The 17,849-nt window shown below is 40.6% G+C and overlaps 1 protein-coding gene across 1 annotated transcript; it reads right to left on the bottom strand.

Moving 5' to 3' along the window:
- LOC109840804 (protein TPR1-like) lies at positions 250-17,526 on the bottom strand. The gene is given in 28 exon segments (XM_020409578.1): positions 250-720; positions 7,285-7,460; positions 7,545-7,727; positions 9,350-9,445; positions 9,528-9,656; positions 9,744-9,923; positions 10,016-10,126; positions 10,208-10,363; positions 11,204-11,299; positions 11,407-11,574; positions 11,662-11,896; positions 12,006-12,133; positions 12,756-12,848; positions 12,933-13,028; positions 13,095-13,168; positions 13,242-13,311; positions 13,565-13,674; positions 13,813-13,948; positions 14,066-14,178; positions 14,976-15,049; positions 15,051-15,103; positions 15,187-15,361; positions 15,525-15,683; positions 16,643-16,740; positions 16,798-16,813; positions 16,930-17,033; positions 17,103-17,178; positions 17,252-17,526. Coding segments are annotated over 28 exon segments (3,405 nt in total). The 5' UTR covers positions 17,332-17,526; the 3' UTR covers positions 250-500.

Genomic DNA, 17,849 nt, shown 5'->3' with positions numbered 1-17,849 from the left:
AATTCAGAGGGGGTATAATTGGTTATACCCTCATATTACAAGGGGTTATATGCAATTAATCCATGATGAGGCTGGCTCCAGTAGGGGTATACAACCATCAGAATACACATGATGATGTCAATATTGACGCCCACCAGGCTCCTAACCAAAGGTAAGAAATACACACGTGCTCTTTCGAGTCAGCCAGTCGACACAATACATACACCAAATCACGCATTAATCATTAAATCAGAGAGCAATATCCATAAATACTACCAAACAAGAATGCCAACAACATTGATCTTTAAATAATACTATCCGACAAGGATTTAAATATGACATCAGATATAATACACTACTTACAACACGCACCACTAATCCCTCTTATTGTCCTATGTTGCGCTAACCTTTCACAAGGCACATGTAAAAGTTATACATGAACAAAGATATATAAACTTTAAAAAAAAATACAACTAGAATCATGTCAGAAAAGATTAGAAAATTTACAATATGAGAAGGCATCATAACCTTTGAGCCTGCTCAGCAGCTGGATTGCTCGTAGCTGACGATGCAGGAGTCCTGCCGTTAGCTGCTCCGTTCTCAACGGGCGCTGAAGATCCCCATTTTCCCTCAGACTCCAATGGCTCGATCACCTTAACTGCTCCGTCAGTTAGCCCAACTGCTAATTGATTCGGCTCCTGTGGGTGTGTAGCAATAACCAAAGGGTATACTGGTGGATTGCTGAAGAGAGAAGATAAATACAAGCTCAGTGCTCATGAAATGAGCTGAGTAATCGAACATACTTCATGACAAGTTAATCTTCACATAAACGACTAGAATATGACGTTGTAAACATATGTAAGACACCGAGGAAAACCATAGATTTTTACGTATTTGATTGCACTGAAACAATGTTCTAATTGCAATGATATTTTATTTGTTTACGCTGATTCTACTGATTGCACCAAAATTGTATATCGATCCCCTTGATTTAAAACTGGCAGTGGGTTGCCTGTCGTGTTCCCCTTTCTCCCTATATCGTTATTCATAGAGGGCCCTTTTTATGTACACATGGACGTTTCTGAGTATACCAACGGATGGAAAACTATGGAAGCCAAAAAAGCTGCTCTATGGAAAATTCCACCCACAATCATTCTATGGAAGATAATCTTCTTGTAAAATTTAAAAAAAAAATCTGTGAGAAAATACCTTTGTGTGACGCGGCGCCTGGCAAATTTGCAGCGAATGGGTAAAGGAAATCCGCCAGCGGGTAAAAGCAATGTGAACGGAATACAAGCCAGGTCAGCGGGCGTAAGTCAAGGCCCAAGTCTGCTTGTCTGATTTACTCTATTGGTTCCCTAGGCGTTTTTGGTGGGAAATTTTCCTTTAGACGCTCAGTCCAATCACAGGGAAAAGCGGCTCCGGAGAAAAGGAGAAAAGAAAAAGAGAGAGAAGGAGATTTGAGAGGTAGAGAAAAGAGAGATTCGAGCAAAAGAGAGGTTTATTTCTTCTTGGGTTAAAAAAACAATCAGATCTTGAGACGGAGCTTGTGGATTTAAAGTCGTCGGCTGTTCTCCTATAAGTGGAATCTCCCCTTCACCCCTCCCTGTGAGTAGGCAAGTTTGCCGCCGAACCACGTAAATCCTGTGTATTTACCTGTTTTTTGGAGGTTGTTGGCATTTGCTTGTAGGATCCTCAAATTTCCGGTCTTTAGTGATGAGAGAAGAGTGTATATTTTCACTTTGATAAATATATACTTATCAATTCCTTGTTTCTTTGAGAATGAAGAAATTTCATGTATTATTGCGTTTCTTTGAGAAACAGATACAGAGGTTGACTTGTGCTTTTGGCCGACAAAAAAGCCAGGGCTGTTCTTCTCTCATGGTACTATCGCTTCCGCTGGCAGGTTGCGGCCGTGCAACTCTGCGCCCACAATTGTATCAGCAGCTGTTATTCAGATTGGCGAGTGGTAGTAGCTTTGATTTGAGGTCGGTGCTCTGGTATTTTTTGCTGAGGAATGCGGTTTGACCTAACAAGCGGGGCATAGGTGTCACCAAGAAAACAGTAAAAGTTCGGAAAATACGAGATAGAAATTCAATGGCGAAGAATGATTTTTCCTATGGGGATGCGCATGAGAACACGTTGATTTCGCAGAAATTGCACAAAGCTTTGGCGCGGAAAGAGAAGAAGCCCAAGGATATGTCTGTATCGAGGATTTTTGGAGGAGCTGGATCTGAACGGGGGCACGGGGCTCGATTCATCCTTTCGCCGTTGAAGGGATGTAGCTTCTTGGTAGTGGAGATGGCACGGTCTCGCGCGCGGCGCCGCCGCCCATGTGTTGAATTTAGAAAGGCACCTTTATGACGAAGGTCTACACCGGATCTATTTGAAATCCAAATTGTATACTTGCAAGATGGAGGAGGGCTCATCAACCGGGAATTCAATCAAGTTCGGATAGGATTATATCGCATTGAAGACATCCGATGATGAGCTGTGTAGAGAGATCAGAGGCTCTCTATTTACTTCTAATCATCTGCCGAAGTTTATGAGAAGACTGGCATGCAAACATTTGCAGCTCTGGGAGACAATTTGACAGATGGTATGAGATAGACCGGCGCTCTAGGGATGACCTCTGCGAAATGATTGCCAACCTGGTGACATGACTACTGGTGTAAAAAAAGCTAACGCAGGCATTGTTTGTAGAGGAAGGAGCAATGCAGCGAGGAAAACGCTAAGGGAGGAAGGTCATGATCTAAATTCGGAGACCTCTTGCGGCAAGAGCCGTGCTTCAAAGCGGTGAAATTGGGCATTTCAAGGTTGACTGCCGTAACAAGGAGTAAGGTGGGAAAAAGAACAACACAAGACCGAAGAAGAGAAGGCAGGAAAGAGCGAGTTACGCATCGTGAGGAAGGGGGAGCGATAAAGAATGCTATGTTGTTACGGTGTGGCGAAGATACCTCCGTAAGTGGATACTGATTCAGTTGTCTTACCACATGTGCGCCCAAATAGGAGGAGTGTTTCACTACTTAGTGGCATTGATGGTGACGTACTGTGCGGGAATAACCATGCTTGTAAACGGTGGGCTCGGTGATCTAAAAATCAAGGAATGCATGATGGAGTGGTCCAGAACCGTAACGGACGTGCGCACGTTCGCGACTTGCGAAGAATTATCTTCATGGGGATCTAGATCACGGGGGCTGCAAGATTGTTACAGAAACGGAGTAAAGAAGGTTGTTCGATGGTTCACCTAACAGTGATGAGGGGTGGGGTTCCGTTCACGGTATTCATATACTCTCTCGGTACGAGCCGCGGTTGAAGGAGATGCAGCGGTTGAACTGATGGAAGTGATGTGGAGACCATGTGAGCAACACGCAGCGGTTATGGCATAAGGCGGCTTGGGCACATGTCAGCAGAAGCGGTCTGGTTCTGCTTGTAAGGCAGTTATGCTGAAGAATCGAAGAAACTTGGCAGATTTTTGAGGATTGCTGTGTACGGACAAGGCACCAGCAGGTCCAATTCTTGACATAAGCATCACAAGAGCAGAGCTATACTAATTATGTGCTCACGGATGTTTGGGCGTCCGGCTCAGACCAACTCCAAGGGTGGCTTCCAGCGTATTTTGTCTCGTTCATAGAACGTATTTTCTATGGTATGCTTGCGATTATTTCTCTGTAAAGCATAAGAATGAGGTATTCGAAGACATTCAGTAAGTGGAAAGCAATGGTTAGAACAGGACGGCAAGAAGTGAAGACACTAAATCTGTAAGGTACAGAAGGCTATACAGATGGGCTTCAAGAAGTTCTGTGATCAGGAGGGCATTGTTCGACACTGGACATCAGGTCAACACCGACAGGCAGACGGCGCCCGGTCGCGAGAGATTGACGAACATTGCGGGAGAAGGCAATAGGTAGCGATCTTATGCGATTGGCTCACGAATTGTGGCGAAGCGGTGGTACAGCATGTTACAATTGTGAACCGTTCTCCACATTCGAGCATTGGATTGTGATACAGCCCTATAGAGGTGTGGGTCAGGGGGAACATGCGATATGAAGAGGGCTCATGAATTTTCGAGACCGCCTTATTATACGTCAACGAGGGAACAGTTGACGCAGGGTCAAAAGAAGAGCGATATTCTTGGGTTATGCATAAGGGCTAAAAGGTACCCGCCATTGGTTACAGAAGATTCAAAGTTCTGAATCAGCAGGGATTTACCTTCTTGATGAAAAAATCCACTGATTGACTAGGGCGGCCTAGAGAATGATGGTGTTGAGCTGTTCGGACTTCACAGTCGCCAGGTATTGAGTAGAACCTAATGGACCACCAGGTTCTAGTTCAGTTCAAGTCGGGAAATCAGGTAGATGATGACTTAGCAGCGAGGAGTCACAGGAGATATTACAGGCACTACAACAGCAGCAGCTCGAGGGATACTTGGCTTCCACTAGGCAAAGCGAGATAATCAAGCAGGTACAGAGCTGGGGGTGATCAAACCCGGAGAGCCTGATGCATGTTAATTTGGTTGAAACGCACTCTCCGGTGAGGAAGAGGAGCCGTCTCCTTCAAGGAAGCTATTCGGGTAAAGATAGTGAGAGTTAGTTGGCTGCGATGCGAGGCAGGAGATGGAATCTCTTCGGAAGAACCAAACATGGAGGTGCCCATGCCCGTAGAAGAAAGCTATTGTTGTAAGTGGTGTATAAGAGAAAGGAGATCCTTCAGAGGCTCGTGGCCACAAGGTATAAGGCGAGGTAGTGGCTAAAAGGGTCTTGCACAAAGAGAGGCGTGTGGATTACAATAAAGGGAGATATTTTCTCCGGTGTGAAACACACTCTATTCGGTGCTATTGAGTATTGTGCTCAGGTAATCTTTGAGCTCGAGAACAACTCGCGTTAAAACGCCGTTACTTGCGCCGGAGACTTGGAGTGAGAGATCATACATGCTAAACCTGAGGGCTACAGGTTGAGGATTAAGTGAGGCAATCGATGTATGTCGCCTTGAGGAAGTTCCTCTATCGACGTAAAGCATCCCTCGCAGTGGTACAATGCGAATTTGACTCCTTCATGCTGAAGCATGGATTTTCCCGAGAGTGATTACGATTGCTGTTTTACATTCGAAGCTTACCTGGAGGTGAATTATATCTTCTCTCTCTGTATGTGGCATGACATCGCTTATTGCTTCTACAGAGACGGGTGAGATAGATAGCTGAACATCTCAACTTAGTAAAGAGTCGAGATATAAGGACCATGGCGGTTCTCCAGAAAATACTGGGATGGAGATTAAAGAGAGCGGTCGAATCGGCGATTGTTCTCGATTCAGAAGGCTAATTATAGAGCGGTGATCGCAGAGGTTCGGGATGCATGCTAGAGTCGGATGGCGACTCCATGCTCCACACTTCAGGCTTCAGTGTGTAAAACAATCTCCCACTACAGCGGGAAGTAAGGCACAACTGGAGTCGTGTTCCTTATGCTATTGCAGTTAGGCAGTTTGATGTCGCCATGGTGTGTACACGCCCAGATATTTCACATGGCAGTTAGTGTGGCAGCAGGTTCATATAGCGAATCCCGGGAAAGGCCAACTGGCAAGCTCGTGAAATGCGGTCCCTGAGGAGCTTGAAAGTCCGCAGATAGGCTGTGTTTTGGTGGAGATACATGTCAGATGATGTTGTCTGACTCTGATTATGCGGGTGATCTAGATAGACGACATCTACTCCTGGTTATGTATTCAGGAGTACATCGGAGCTCCACGTTAGTTGGGCGATCGAGTTGCAGACAACAGTGCACTTTCTACTACAGAGCGAGTACATGGCCATGCGCAAGGGAGTGAAGGAAGCATTGTCTTTTTGGTTGTGGGGTCTTACTAGACGATTTGGGGATTGAGCAGGCCGAGAACGTGAATCTTGAGGTCGTTATAGTCAAAGTGCGATTCATTTGGCAAGAATCAGTTCATCATGCTGCGTATACAAGCTACGTATCGTTCACGGTATCATTTTAGTCGGGATGTCATAGAGGAAGGTGATATTTCTCCATGAAGGTACACGATATGAGAATCCTGCTAGCACATGTTACCAAAGTGTCACAGTGTAGCAATCGTGTTAAGCATGCTTGACTTGCTTCATATCAACCCTGTTGAACTGCCAAGAGGCATGGGCCCTTCCGGGGCGGTGATGGGTGTGACGGCTGGAGACCTATGATGGAAGAACAATATCTGAAACTACGTGATTGTCCGGTGGGTACGTAGGCAACAGCGGTATATGTGGCAGCTGGTTTGGCCTGGTTTGGTTTCGAGATCTTGGTGATTTTGTCGGCTGTTCTGCTGGTATTCTCCATTAATTGAGGTTTATCAAGATGATGTACAGGTGCTGAGACTGGTGAACGCGTGCGAGACAGCCTGGAAATTGCAGGCACGAAAGCGGTAAGAGGAAAATCAACCAGCGGGAATAAGCCAGTGAACGGATAAAGCCAAGGTCCAGCGGGTAAAGTCAAGGCCCAGTACTCTTCCTATTATATCTATTGGTCGCCTCGGGGTTTCCTAGTGTGGGAAATTTCTTTAGACGGCTGCAGTCAAGCAACAGGGAAAGGCGGGCTCGGAGAAAAGGAGAAAAGAAAAAGAGAGAGAAAGAGAGATCTGAGAGAGAGAAAAGAGAGATTCTACAAAAGAGAGGTTTATTCTTTTTGGCTAAAAAAAAAATCAGATCTTGAGACGAGCTTGTGGATTGTACAAGTCGTCTGTGTTCTCCTTATAGTGGAATCTCGCCTCACCCCTCCTTGGACGTAGGCAAATTGTCCGACCTACGTAATCGCCGTGTATTTACTGTTTTCTGGTTTGTTGGCTATGTTTGCTTGTAGGATCCCTCAAAATCGCGCTCTTAGAGCTGATAGAGGAAGAGTGTATATTTCACTTTGAGAATATTCACTTTCAATTCTTGTTTCCTCTTGAGAATAAGAATTGTCCATTATCTATCTCGCGTTTCTTGAGAACAAGAAATACAGAGTTGACTTGCTGCTTTTGCGGACAACAAAGCCACTTCTTCAGGTGATATCGCTTCCGCGGCGGTGGGCGTGACTCTGCGCCCAACACTTTTAACATTAAAACTGAGAAAATAGTGAAATTAAGGAACTAGACGCTGGCTAGAGTACAATCTGAAAGCATGTATGCAAACGATAAAGAGGGGAAACCTTTCTTAGTTGATTAATAAATAAGGATGCGACTTTAAATTTTCTGCCTGTGCTTCCTTTAGATACTCTTCACAGGAATGACATAATCCTCCTACTAACATGACCTCAGTTACACCTCATTTGAAAATTTTGATACCTGTTTGCTGTTGTAGGAGACAGATAAGCTGATGGGGCAATCCGACATCTTAGTCCCAAATTATCAGCATCGAATACACCAATATTACCATCAAAGAAGGAAACATAAATCAGTTGGCTATTGCACGAGTAACACCCATAAGATATTGGAGCAGAGAGGCTGTCTTGTGGAACCCACTGAAATGATGAGAGATTCACATTAATTCTCAGTACACGAGTTACTATTTAAATGAAGGTAACATGTGCTAGTAAACAACTTACCTGGTGAAGAAGCTCCATTTTTAGAGCATCATATATAACAACCTGAGTTTCGTGAGAAACCAGCAAGCGAGTTTGGTCGGAATTGAACTGGACACGAGTATCGCCTGCAGGAGTCTTTCCAGCTGGCAGTTTGATTGGTATAGATTTCTTTTTCTCCCATGTATCAGTCGTCCATACACAGAGCTGCAACAGTACTTGGGATTATCATAATTATCAACCAATGCAATAAACCAAAACCTATTGTGGTATGCAATTTTCTCACTGTTGATACTCAACTACAGGAAGAAAAACTCAAAAGGTGCACTAGGAGCTGAATGAAACAACAGAAGGAGATAAAATAAATTTTAACTTAAAATAAAACATATTTAATCATGTAAAAGTGAAAACACTGACACCGAATGCTGATCCTATGCTCGCTCTTCTTGTATAATGGCATGCATATTGTTGAAAATTAATTTAAAGGGAAACTAGAGACTCTATCTAGAGCTCTGTTGATCTCCTATATTTATACTAATTCCTAATATAATTATAACATCATAGATCTGCATAATATATTCATTAACACTCCCTCTCAAGTTGGAGTATGTGTGATATACATGTCTAGCTTTTTACAAACAAGATGTACTCACTCCAATTTGTGACACAACTTAAAAAGGTTGAAATCTTCTGTGTGGCCTTCTTCATCATAATTGTCTTCATCTTCTACTCTTCTACTTGAATGTCTTCCACCACGAATAATCTTAACCAAAATCACCAAATGTGATACATCGATCTTCTTCACAGATTGACCAAACGAAACGATCCTCTCCAGGGAACTGCCAAACAAACAATCATCACCAAGGACCGACCAAACAACAATCCTCTCTAGGGATCCACCGAACAAACGATCCTCCTTAAGGAGCCACCAAACAAATGATCCTCCTCAGGATCTAACAAATGATCCTTCACTAGGGATCTCCCAAACAAACAATCCTCTCAAGGATCTAACAAACAAATGATCCTTCTCGTGGATCCACCAAACAAACGATTCTCTTCAAAATCAACAAAAAAAATCCTCTTCATAGATCAACCAAACATAAAGGTTTCTAGAATACAAACTGTGGTGGCAGTAGTGCCACAAGTTGAGTAGGCAGTGAATGAAAGGAAATCAAGGCAGCACGGGCCATCAATAATAGCAATCTTCATGGTGAACATATACATTGCGGATGACTACTGCTATCAATAATAGCAATCTTAATAGTCAACACGGCCATCAAAAAAAGCAGGACAGACAAGAATCCGCGGCAATATTCATGGTGAACAGTCACACGCCCTATACACTATAACTAGTCACAGGAAAGAATGATGATTGTAAGGCAGAGGGAGGAGTTTGATGGTGAGAGATTAGGGGACTAGGGTTTGTGAGAATCCAGAGTTTTATGGAAGCTAGGGTTTGCATGGCTCTGATACCATGTTAAAATTAATTCTGAGGAAAACCAGAGACTCTATCTAAAGCTTGTTGATCTCTTATATTTATACAAATAGTAAATACATACATGTTACATATTATTAGGAATATGATAAATATATTCTTAGCATATTCTTTTATCCTCTCAATTACATCCCTAATATCCTTCAACTACATATTCCTAATATATTTTACCTAATATAACTATAACATCATAGATCTGCATAATATATTCATTAACACATAAGAAAGATTCATATCCTACCAACAAGGTCTAAACAGAGTAACTTTTCCAAAGAGCATTGCTAGACAGAAATTCCCAAAAATTCAAATCACGAGTTAATTTTTAGAAACTTACCTGAGCATCAGCACCTGAAGATACCAGGATATTTAAGTTGTTGGAAAAAGCCAATCCACTTATGCGTTTCTGATGGCCATTCAGTTTTGTTTTAACCTACCAGAAAATGAGGAGAAAAAAACAATGAATCGAGAACAACTCTAAGAGTAGAAAAATTGTCAGGGTTTAGAGATACTACCTCATCCACCCTCACATTGTATATGTGGATGGTGGAATCTTCCATACCAATTGCTATAATGTTGTTGTCTTGAGGATGGAATGCTAAAAAGGTTGAAGCTGGTGGTGGTGGCATGAACGTCGTCATTACCTGCAGAGACAGATGCCTTGACAGTTAATAAGGAAACAGAATTAACAATATTGCATGTTCCTTTATGCAAAATGTGGTAAAACTTACCTTGAACGTCATCATATTAAATAATGAGACCTTTCCGCCACATGCAGACATTACATATGAATCATTCTTTGAGAGAGCTATACAGGGGACAGCATCTTCAGGCTTAGTATCTGAGACATCATTTGTCATAAGCAGACCACTGTTTGGTTGCCAATGCTGTGGTACAACACTGGCAGTGGCCTTTAACATTCAATTACCTTAGTTCATTCCCTTTGCGATCAGAGAAATATGAAAAACATAATTACCGACAGTACTATACATCCAAAAATTACCTTGCCAGTTGGATTTTGCTCACTACGGCTCCATTTCCACAGCCTCTGAACAGCATTTGATGCCAGTGCTAATAAGCCAACCCCAGAGTTTGTGTAAAGTAATCTAGCAACCTGCTAGTAAATGAGGTGTTAAACATTCAAAATCAAGCATATAGCATTCAAGATGTGGATTGAAAATTCAATAATCAGCACCTTGCTGGTAGGATCCGTGTTGTCTGGCATTGTAACAACCCGACAATGTTGCGCATTCAGGATTTCTGCCAATTCCCAAGGTTTACTTCTATCTGGCAGATCTTCCGAAATTCTTGGCTTAATTTCAATACTCCTTAATGACGGATCACCTCCATTCTGTAAATAATAGAATGGGGTTTTATAATGAATTTAATGATGCTCTATAAAACTCTGTGTCTTATTTAAACAGGGTACAGAGATAGTAATATAGATAAATAAAACCAAATGACCCTGCAAAAGCAAAACATGATTGATTATTTCAGCATATAGGGAGATTTTGTGTTTCATATTATCTCCATGACAAGAAAGATATTTACAGCTTGAACTGTATAGCAGAGGCAAAAAGTGTCTCCCCAGAAAAGAGTCTTAGAAGTAGAAATACCAAGATATGTTTACCTTTCAAAGCAAACAAATTGAGCATCCATTGACGACAATACAGCAAATAAAGACAACAAAAAAAGACCACAAACAAATATTAGTACAATTGTTAAGTTTCTGTCTTATAGAAATTTATATTCAAGGTAATACAATCTCTCGCTCAATGGGATGCATAACATAGGAGGAAAAAAAAGTTGTACTACAAGAATCTCTTTACATATATGAATCCAACCTGCCAACATACAGATCTGACCAGTAACTATATGAATATACAACCTACATTATATCTGTAAGTATTTACCCCTTAATAATTTAGTAAGAGATGAGAAAAAATTGTCAGGAGTATAAATTTTAGGAAATCAAAATGAACGGGCAACCCAATGCCAATGTTAAGGGACTGATTATGTCGGACAAGGAAAGATGAATGGATTGTTCTACAAAAACTTAGATCCTTATTCTGAAAAATAGACTTCCATGGAAGTTTACATAACACGTCTAGGCCCAAAGTATGCATATGCAAGAAAATCACAGTAGTAATTGTAATATGATTCAAAAGTTGTGTTTTTTTGCCTAACATACAATAACGGAAGATGGCCTCGCAGGAGAGTTTCTTTCCATGCGATCAACTCTACTGATGCTTGAGGAGATGCTCGCAGCCACAGGAGAACCAGAAACCTGGTAACAAATCAGAATGTTTTTGAAATTTAATGCTGGATGTTAGGAAAATTACCTATCCCCGAGTAGAACAATATAAGAAGGAAGAGAAACAAATGCTATATCACCTTCATTGGAGACGCTTCGTATTGAGCTCTAAATGCTTCGGAAGATCGGTTTCCAAAAGCTCGCAAAGCTCTGAGGCCCTCAGCATTAGCAAGTATCTTTAAACCATTATCAGCAGTAGTAACAGCAAGAAAATTCCCCTCCTTGTTGAATCGCAAGCGAGGAAGACTCTGAGAGTATCCAACTGATGCATTTAGTGACCACCCAAAGAATAAAGGAAATAAAAGAAATGGCAAGCAAAACTATCAGAGACTGACCGGCAGTCCACCGTCTGCTTCTGTGTATGAAATCATGTTTAGGTTATCTACGTCCCAAAATTTGATCTGATTATCTTCGCCAGCAGCCAAAAAGTGATTTTTTGCAGTATCAAACTGCACGACACCTGCTGATTTTTTTCGGAAACCCGAGTATGTCCTCTTTATAGCCCCTTCACTTTCATTCCATTCAACCAGGTAAGAATCCCCATCTTTGCTTGTCCCACAGGAAAACAATCTACATGATGAAAAATACGAGTAATAATGGATTTCTTGATTGACAAATAACCAAATCATGATACCATCACCATCTAATGGTAAACTCTTCACATAAGTACATCTCTTACCTACTTCCATCAGCACTATATAGCATGGTTGTACACCACCGCCCAGGAGCATCATAATCAACCCTAGATCCCATGTTGTCATACAGCCATGCCTTGATTTTTCCATCAAGAGAAGTTGAGAAAATGAACTGCAAATTCAAAGTAAACGATAGCATCAGACATGATGAAAACAAAAGATTCATGCAACAACAGATTTCAAAATGTTGACATAACTAGATGAGAAACTAGGCATTTTCACTGGTAATTGGCAAAATATAATTATCTTCTGCAAGGAAAATGATATTCTTGAAAAAGTGGCATATAAATGCAATCTAATCAAAATATGTTACAGAATAAAGGAACAATTAATATGCTTATATTAATGGGTCACATATATTAGATGTTGCAATCCTTCAACAGTAATAAAAGCACATTTTGTTCTAGCTATGTCAGTTGTTGAATTTGGTGAAGAATATCCATTGAGCCAAGGAATCAACATGTGTACCATGACCGCCCAAAACTTAAAATAAAAGCTATGGCTCACAAGGTTGTACAAGGGTGACTAAATTTGAACAATGAATTGAGCTTGCAGGACATGTCAATAAATAAGTCACTTACAGCATGACAGTGAAATTTATGTCCTCTAGGCTTGACATAAAGTTCAGATGTCAGGGAAAACTCTTTTTTTTTCAGATATGCTACTCCAGAGCACATGATGCAAAATAACAGATAAATAATTTGGCTATAAACATGCGGGACTACGAAGAATACCTGAATATTCTCCTTGTGGTGGGGGCAAATGGAGTAAACAGGTGCCTCATGTCCTTCAAATACGTGAAGCACTTGTCCATTTAAATCCCAGACCTAGAACATGAGGAAGCTTCATCAAATAAGGTGAAGAACATAACACTGAAACGAAAAAAATATTTAGTAGATAATAGCTATAACCTTTATCATCTTGTCATCTCCACAAGACACCACGCATAGTTGCTTGTTTGGATGAGAGAAGGCTATGTCATTGACTGCACCAATATGAGCATCAATCTGCAGATAAAAATTAGGTCAGTAAGTGCACCAAATATTTCCTGTTTAGGCAAAAGTTGCACCGACCTCTATACGCTGACGTAGATCATTTGGTGCTTGATAAGCATGGATGTGAATCAAGTGTTTTGAGAATGCAACACCTGCAGCCACAGAATTGAAATTCTAGGAAACTAGCAACCACAAATCATGCTAACCACCAAGAGAGAGGCTTACCTATAAAAGTTCCATCAGGACTCCAAGTTACTCGATTGATTGAAACGGAAGAATCTTTGACAATGGCCGCCTGACCAATTCAACATGGATAAATAATGTCAACATATGTAAAATAAATGTAAGGTTGACTGCAACTGTATGCAGGCTGCATACATAGTGTTAAATGCAATGACCACCACCACTTGCAACATTAAGCAATATTTTCTAAAGAATATAAGTAATGCAACCTGCATAATCACTATCAGAAAGGTGGCAGAAAAAGGTGTCTGAAAAATAAATGATAGAGCTTTTCTAGGAATTTCAACAAGAAATATGATAAAAACCTGAAATTGCGACGAGCAAGCAGATATGTCCCGTATTTTAAATGGCTTTGAGATCAGCCTCTCCCGTAGCCCAATTTCCCAAAGTGCTATTTCGCCATTCCCAGAACCCACTGGAGATGACAAAGATACGCATTAAAAGATCCAATTGAGAAACTTATTTCTAATATTTTTGTTAACGGTGCCAGCCTATGAATAACATCATGTTGAAATATTACATCAGCTGCTTCAAGATCATGGCAAGGTTATACCTAGAAGTAGAGTGTGGTGAGAAGGATGGAAGTCCATGGTAGTCACATTTGATCCCTGATTCAGTGTGCAAGCTACAAATCTTGGCAGATCATCCAGCGACCATCCAACTTGTGGAATAGGCGTGGGATATGTAACCTGATTACAATACAAGACAAAATATCCCTAAATTCACATGCTACATCAACTAAGTATATAGCAGTGCAAAGTACAATAGAAAGCTCTAACAATTCCTCCCAAGCATTAGTAAATCACCTCATCCATGTGTGCACCAGGCCTTATTCGCTTCATTAACTGCTCAGAGTCAGCATTCTGATAATCTGTCATGCTGAGAACATGTGGAGGAGTTCTTGGGCGTTTAATAGATACTGGTTCATGGGAAAAGTAATTCTGATTAATACTGCTATACAGTATACAACTTGCAGTTTTTGCAAAAGGACTCTGCCATGAACCTACTATTATTAGACAATATTCTGAAGAGTAAGATCTTATCCCAAATTTTGGGCTCTAGTAGATGAACCATTTCTGTTCCATTCAGTTGGTTGGGATCAAACTTAATGATATTTTTGTCTTGAGTCTCCCTCAAGTCTAATAATATAATGCATAGACTTAGGTCACCTTTAATCTATGAATTAAGTGCATCAATTTACATCAGTGACTTTACTGCATTGACATGATTAAACTTTCAAAATTGTGTCAACTAGACAGACAAATATATGTTTTGTCTGCCGTATGAATCCAAAACGAGTATCAAGATGATAAACACTGAGATGATGAAACCACAAGTAACAATAAATCTCTTTCAATTTCAGGAAGCCATATTCATGATTGCAATCTTCAAAGATATACTGGCAGATGGGATCACCATTAAAACCATACAGAATTAGATTTTGCTACATCTTGAAAATGTGCACTTAAAGGTTCTTAACTGTGAATGCCACTATCTAGAAACAAAGCATACTCTCTCCGACTTTAGAACCTGAGGGGAGCATAAACATGAAAAACGCCAAGATAATGAAAACCCCTTGGGAAGTCTTTTTTTGAGCTTGAAAATGATGCCCTTCCTCTTTGGAATCTAGCTAGTTAGTAACTACCTTTTCAAATTTGTTTGTCCTCTACAATAAATATAGCCCTGACAATTAAATGACAAAATTAGATTTCAAACCTTGATTTGGTGCCACAGGTATTGATGATGCAGCAACAACAGCAGACTGAACTGATGATGAAGCAGCTGCATTGCCAGCCAGCCAATGCATTAGCATTTGCTGCAGCAGCAGCAGTTGGAGGGAATGGCTGCATGATGAGAGTAAAGAAATAAGAACCCAAAAATATATTAAAAAAATTAATCATTTAAATCATGAATACTAGATATATACCCCATGAGCTCCAAGTGGCGTATACGACGCAGTAGCCTTTGGAACAGCTGCAAGTGGAACAGAGACTGGTGAGGCACGAGCTCCATTTGGAGGGGCACAGGTGTGGTCTGTGAACAATGTTTTGATGTCTGGATTTGGCCTTGGATTCTTACAGAGTTGATGCTGCCAATTCAAACTGTCATGACCAACAACCATAACTCAGCATCCAATTTGATAGGCAATTGTCTGCACGTTATACTACTTAAAGGCAAAATAATGAAGCACTTTGCCCTCGTAAGATAGAAAAGATAAGAAATACAAAGACAAGTAGCAGGCTATGTAAATATTTACAAATGTACCTTTGGTTGATGAGAGTTCTCAGTCGGGAAGCTTTCAGAGATGGGAAGAGTAATTTTTCTCGAAAGAGAGGATTTGCTTCAATCAATTTTTTAAGCTCTATCAACATGATGCTTCGGGCTGACTTGGTGTCTCCATACTTTGATAATTGTTCATTTTCCCTGCATTAAACAGAGGAAAGGATAAGCACATTTAGTATCCAAGAACAACCATTTAGCACCCCCATAAAAACAATCAAGATTTTGACTGACAAAATAATGAAACTTAAACAAATAAAGGATCACTAAGCGTTTTAGCTGAGAAAACAAATAAAACTACAACCTATACATGCAAATTCTAGTTCGAGCAGCACTTTATTGGTTCTGTTGTTATGCATAAAAGATGCTTAAGACTCTTGTATGTAGTCACAAATATGTACATCAGACTCTGCATTTGATGAGTTAAGATGGAAGTTTCTAATATGCCTCCTCTTGCGCTAATATTATGACTATTTTTACATACTACACCTAAAGTTTAAGCTGACAGATTTTGAAATCATCAAACATCCATCAAGCAAACAAAGCACGCTGCCTGAGATTCAACGTGTAAGAACTCTCGTATAAAGCAGATGTCCTATGGTAGAACATAATAAATGCAGTTGCGTAATCTCCTAAATCATCAACAGTAAGGTCTGTCTCGGGACGTCTTTAGTCTCGAAACATGATTCTTGGATACCACACTATGACACAGAATTTTGAAGGAAATTTCCCTCAGAGCTCAATCCAATGCATTATAACAGACGAAAAGTACATCGAACAACCTCAACACTATCATTAAAAAGGATTACTATTCATTTCGAATCATGTACAGTATTATTACATACTAAATTAAAACATAAGAGAAATGACACAAACAAGTAAAAAGAGCCTGCATAAATAGTTAAGTATTAAAATCAAAAAACACTTCCAATCATATTCAACTACGTCATTCTCTTCTTCCCAATATACATTAAATGGCATTTAAATTGCCAACAGTTCTTTCATGATTTCAGAAACATAAACAACTGCAAATATTTATTCAACAAACAATTCCCATGAATCTTGGACTGACTAACCCCAGCAGAGAAAACAAAATATATTACCTAAAATTCTCCAGGGTGAGAAGATGAGTAATTTCCTTATATAGTTCTTCATTGAATGTAGAAAAAACTTTCAGATCTTTTACTAATATATCTACCGCCTTACTCCTGTCAAATGTAGAAAAAACTTTCAGATCTTTTACTAATATATCTACCGCCTTACTCCTGTCACGGCTGTCAGCGGAAAAAAAAAATAGATACCATTATTGAAAAAAACATATTTGGAAAAAGAGAACTTTTTATAATTAATAAAATGACCGTTAATTGAACAGAGAAATCAAAGGGTAAACCTGTCAAGTGCCTCTAAATACTTCTGCTTCCTAATCTCGAAGAAAATCTTCATCGAATATCTATTATCATCCACCTTCGTGAATCCAGAGAGATACTTCTCGACCTCGTCCCACTCTCCAGCGAGCGACTTCTCCTCAAAATACTTCGTGAATCCAGAGAGATACTTCTCGACCTCGTCCCACTCTCCAGCGAGCGACTTCTCCTCAAAATACTTCATATTGAAGAAAAACCCCGATTCCTGCTCCAACCTTTCCAAAAACCCAAAAAAAAAATTTCAGAAAATTACAAAAATCACCGAAACCAAAAACCGTAGAAACTCACTTGTGAACCGATTCCTTGAACTTCTCCTCGTCGAGGAACTGGAGAATGAGGAAAACCAGCTCCCGGCTCAGCGACGACATTTCTCCTCGGAGAGATCCGATTCGAGTTACAAATGCGAGGGAATTTCGAAATTTTGAGAGATTTGAGAGGGATTTTTGAAGTTTTTACGGATTCTAGGGTTTCAATCTAGGGCTTCGACTCTCATGGCGTCGACGGGTAGAGAGAGAGAGAGGGAAGAGAGAAGGGAAAAGCTGAGCACGGGATGAGAGACTTTGTCTCGCTTTCTTCGATGCGTTTTGTAGTCCTCTCAGCCTTTTCACCGACTTATCATTGATAAGCCAACCTACTTATCAAATAGGCCCGACGAGTTATCTGATAAGGCGATGGTCGTGGGTTTCCGCGGATTCGAAAAATTGGGTTCAAATCTAGTGGATATTCTTTCGTAGCGTCCACCACGCCTGCACTGTCGGGGGATGGCGCGTCGCTCTCACGAGTCGCGAGTTTTTCGGTTTTATTTTCTCGCGGTATTTTGATGGCGTGAGGCCCCGTGACTGGGTTGGATTGACTCTGGGATCGGATGTGGGTGAAACAACATCAA

The sequence above is a fragment of the Asparagus officinalis genome, chromosome 5, assembly GCF_001876935.1.
Source record: "Asparagus officinalis chromosome 5, Aspof.V1, whole genome shotgun sequence".
NCBI lineage: Eukaryota > Viridiplantae > Streptophyta > Magnoliopsida > Asparagales > Asparagaceae > Asparagus > Asparagus officinalis.
The sequence above is the reverse complement of the archived record's forward strand: the minus strand, read 5'-3'. Positions and strand labels throughout refer to the sequence as shown.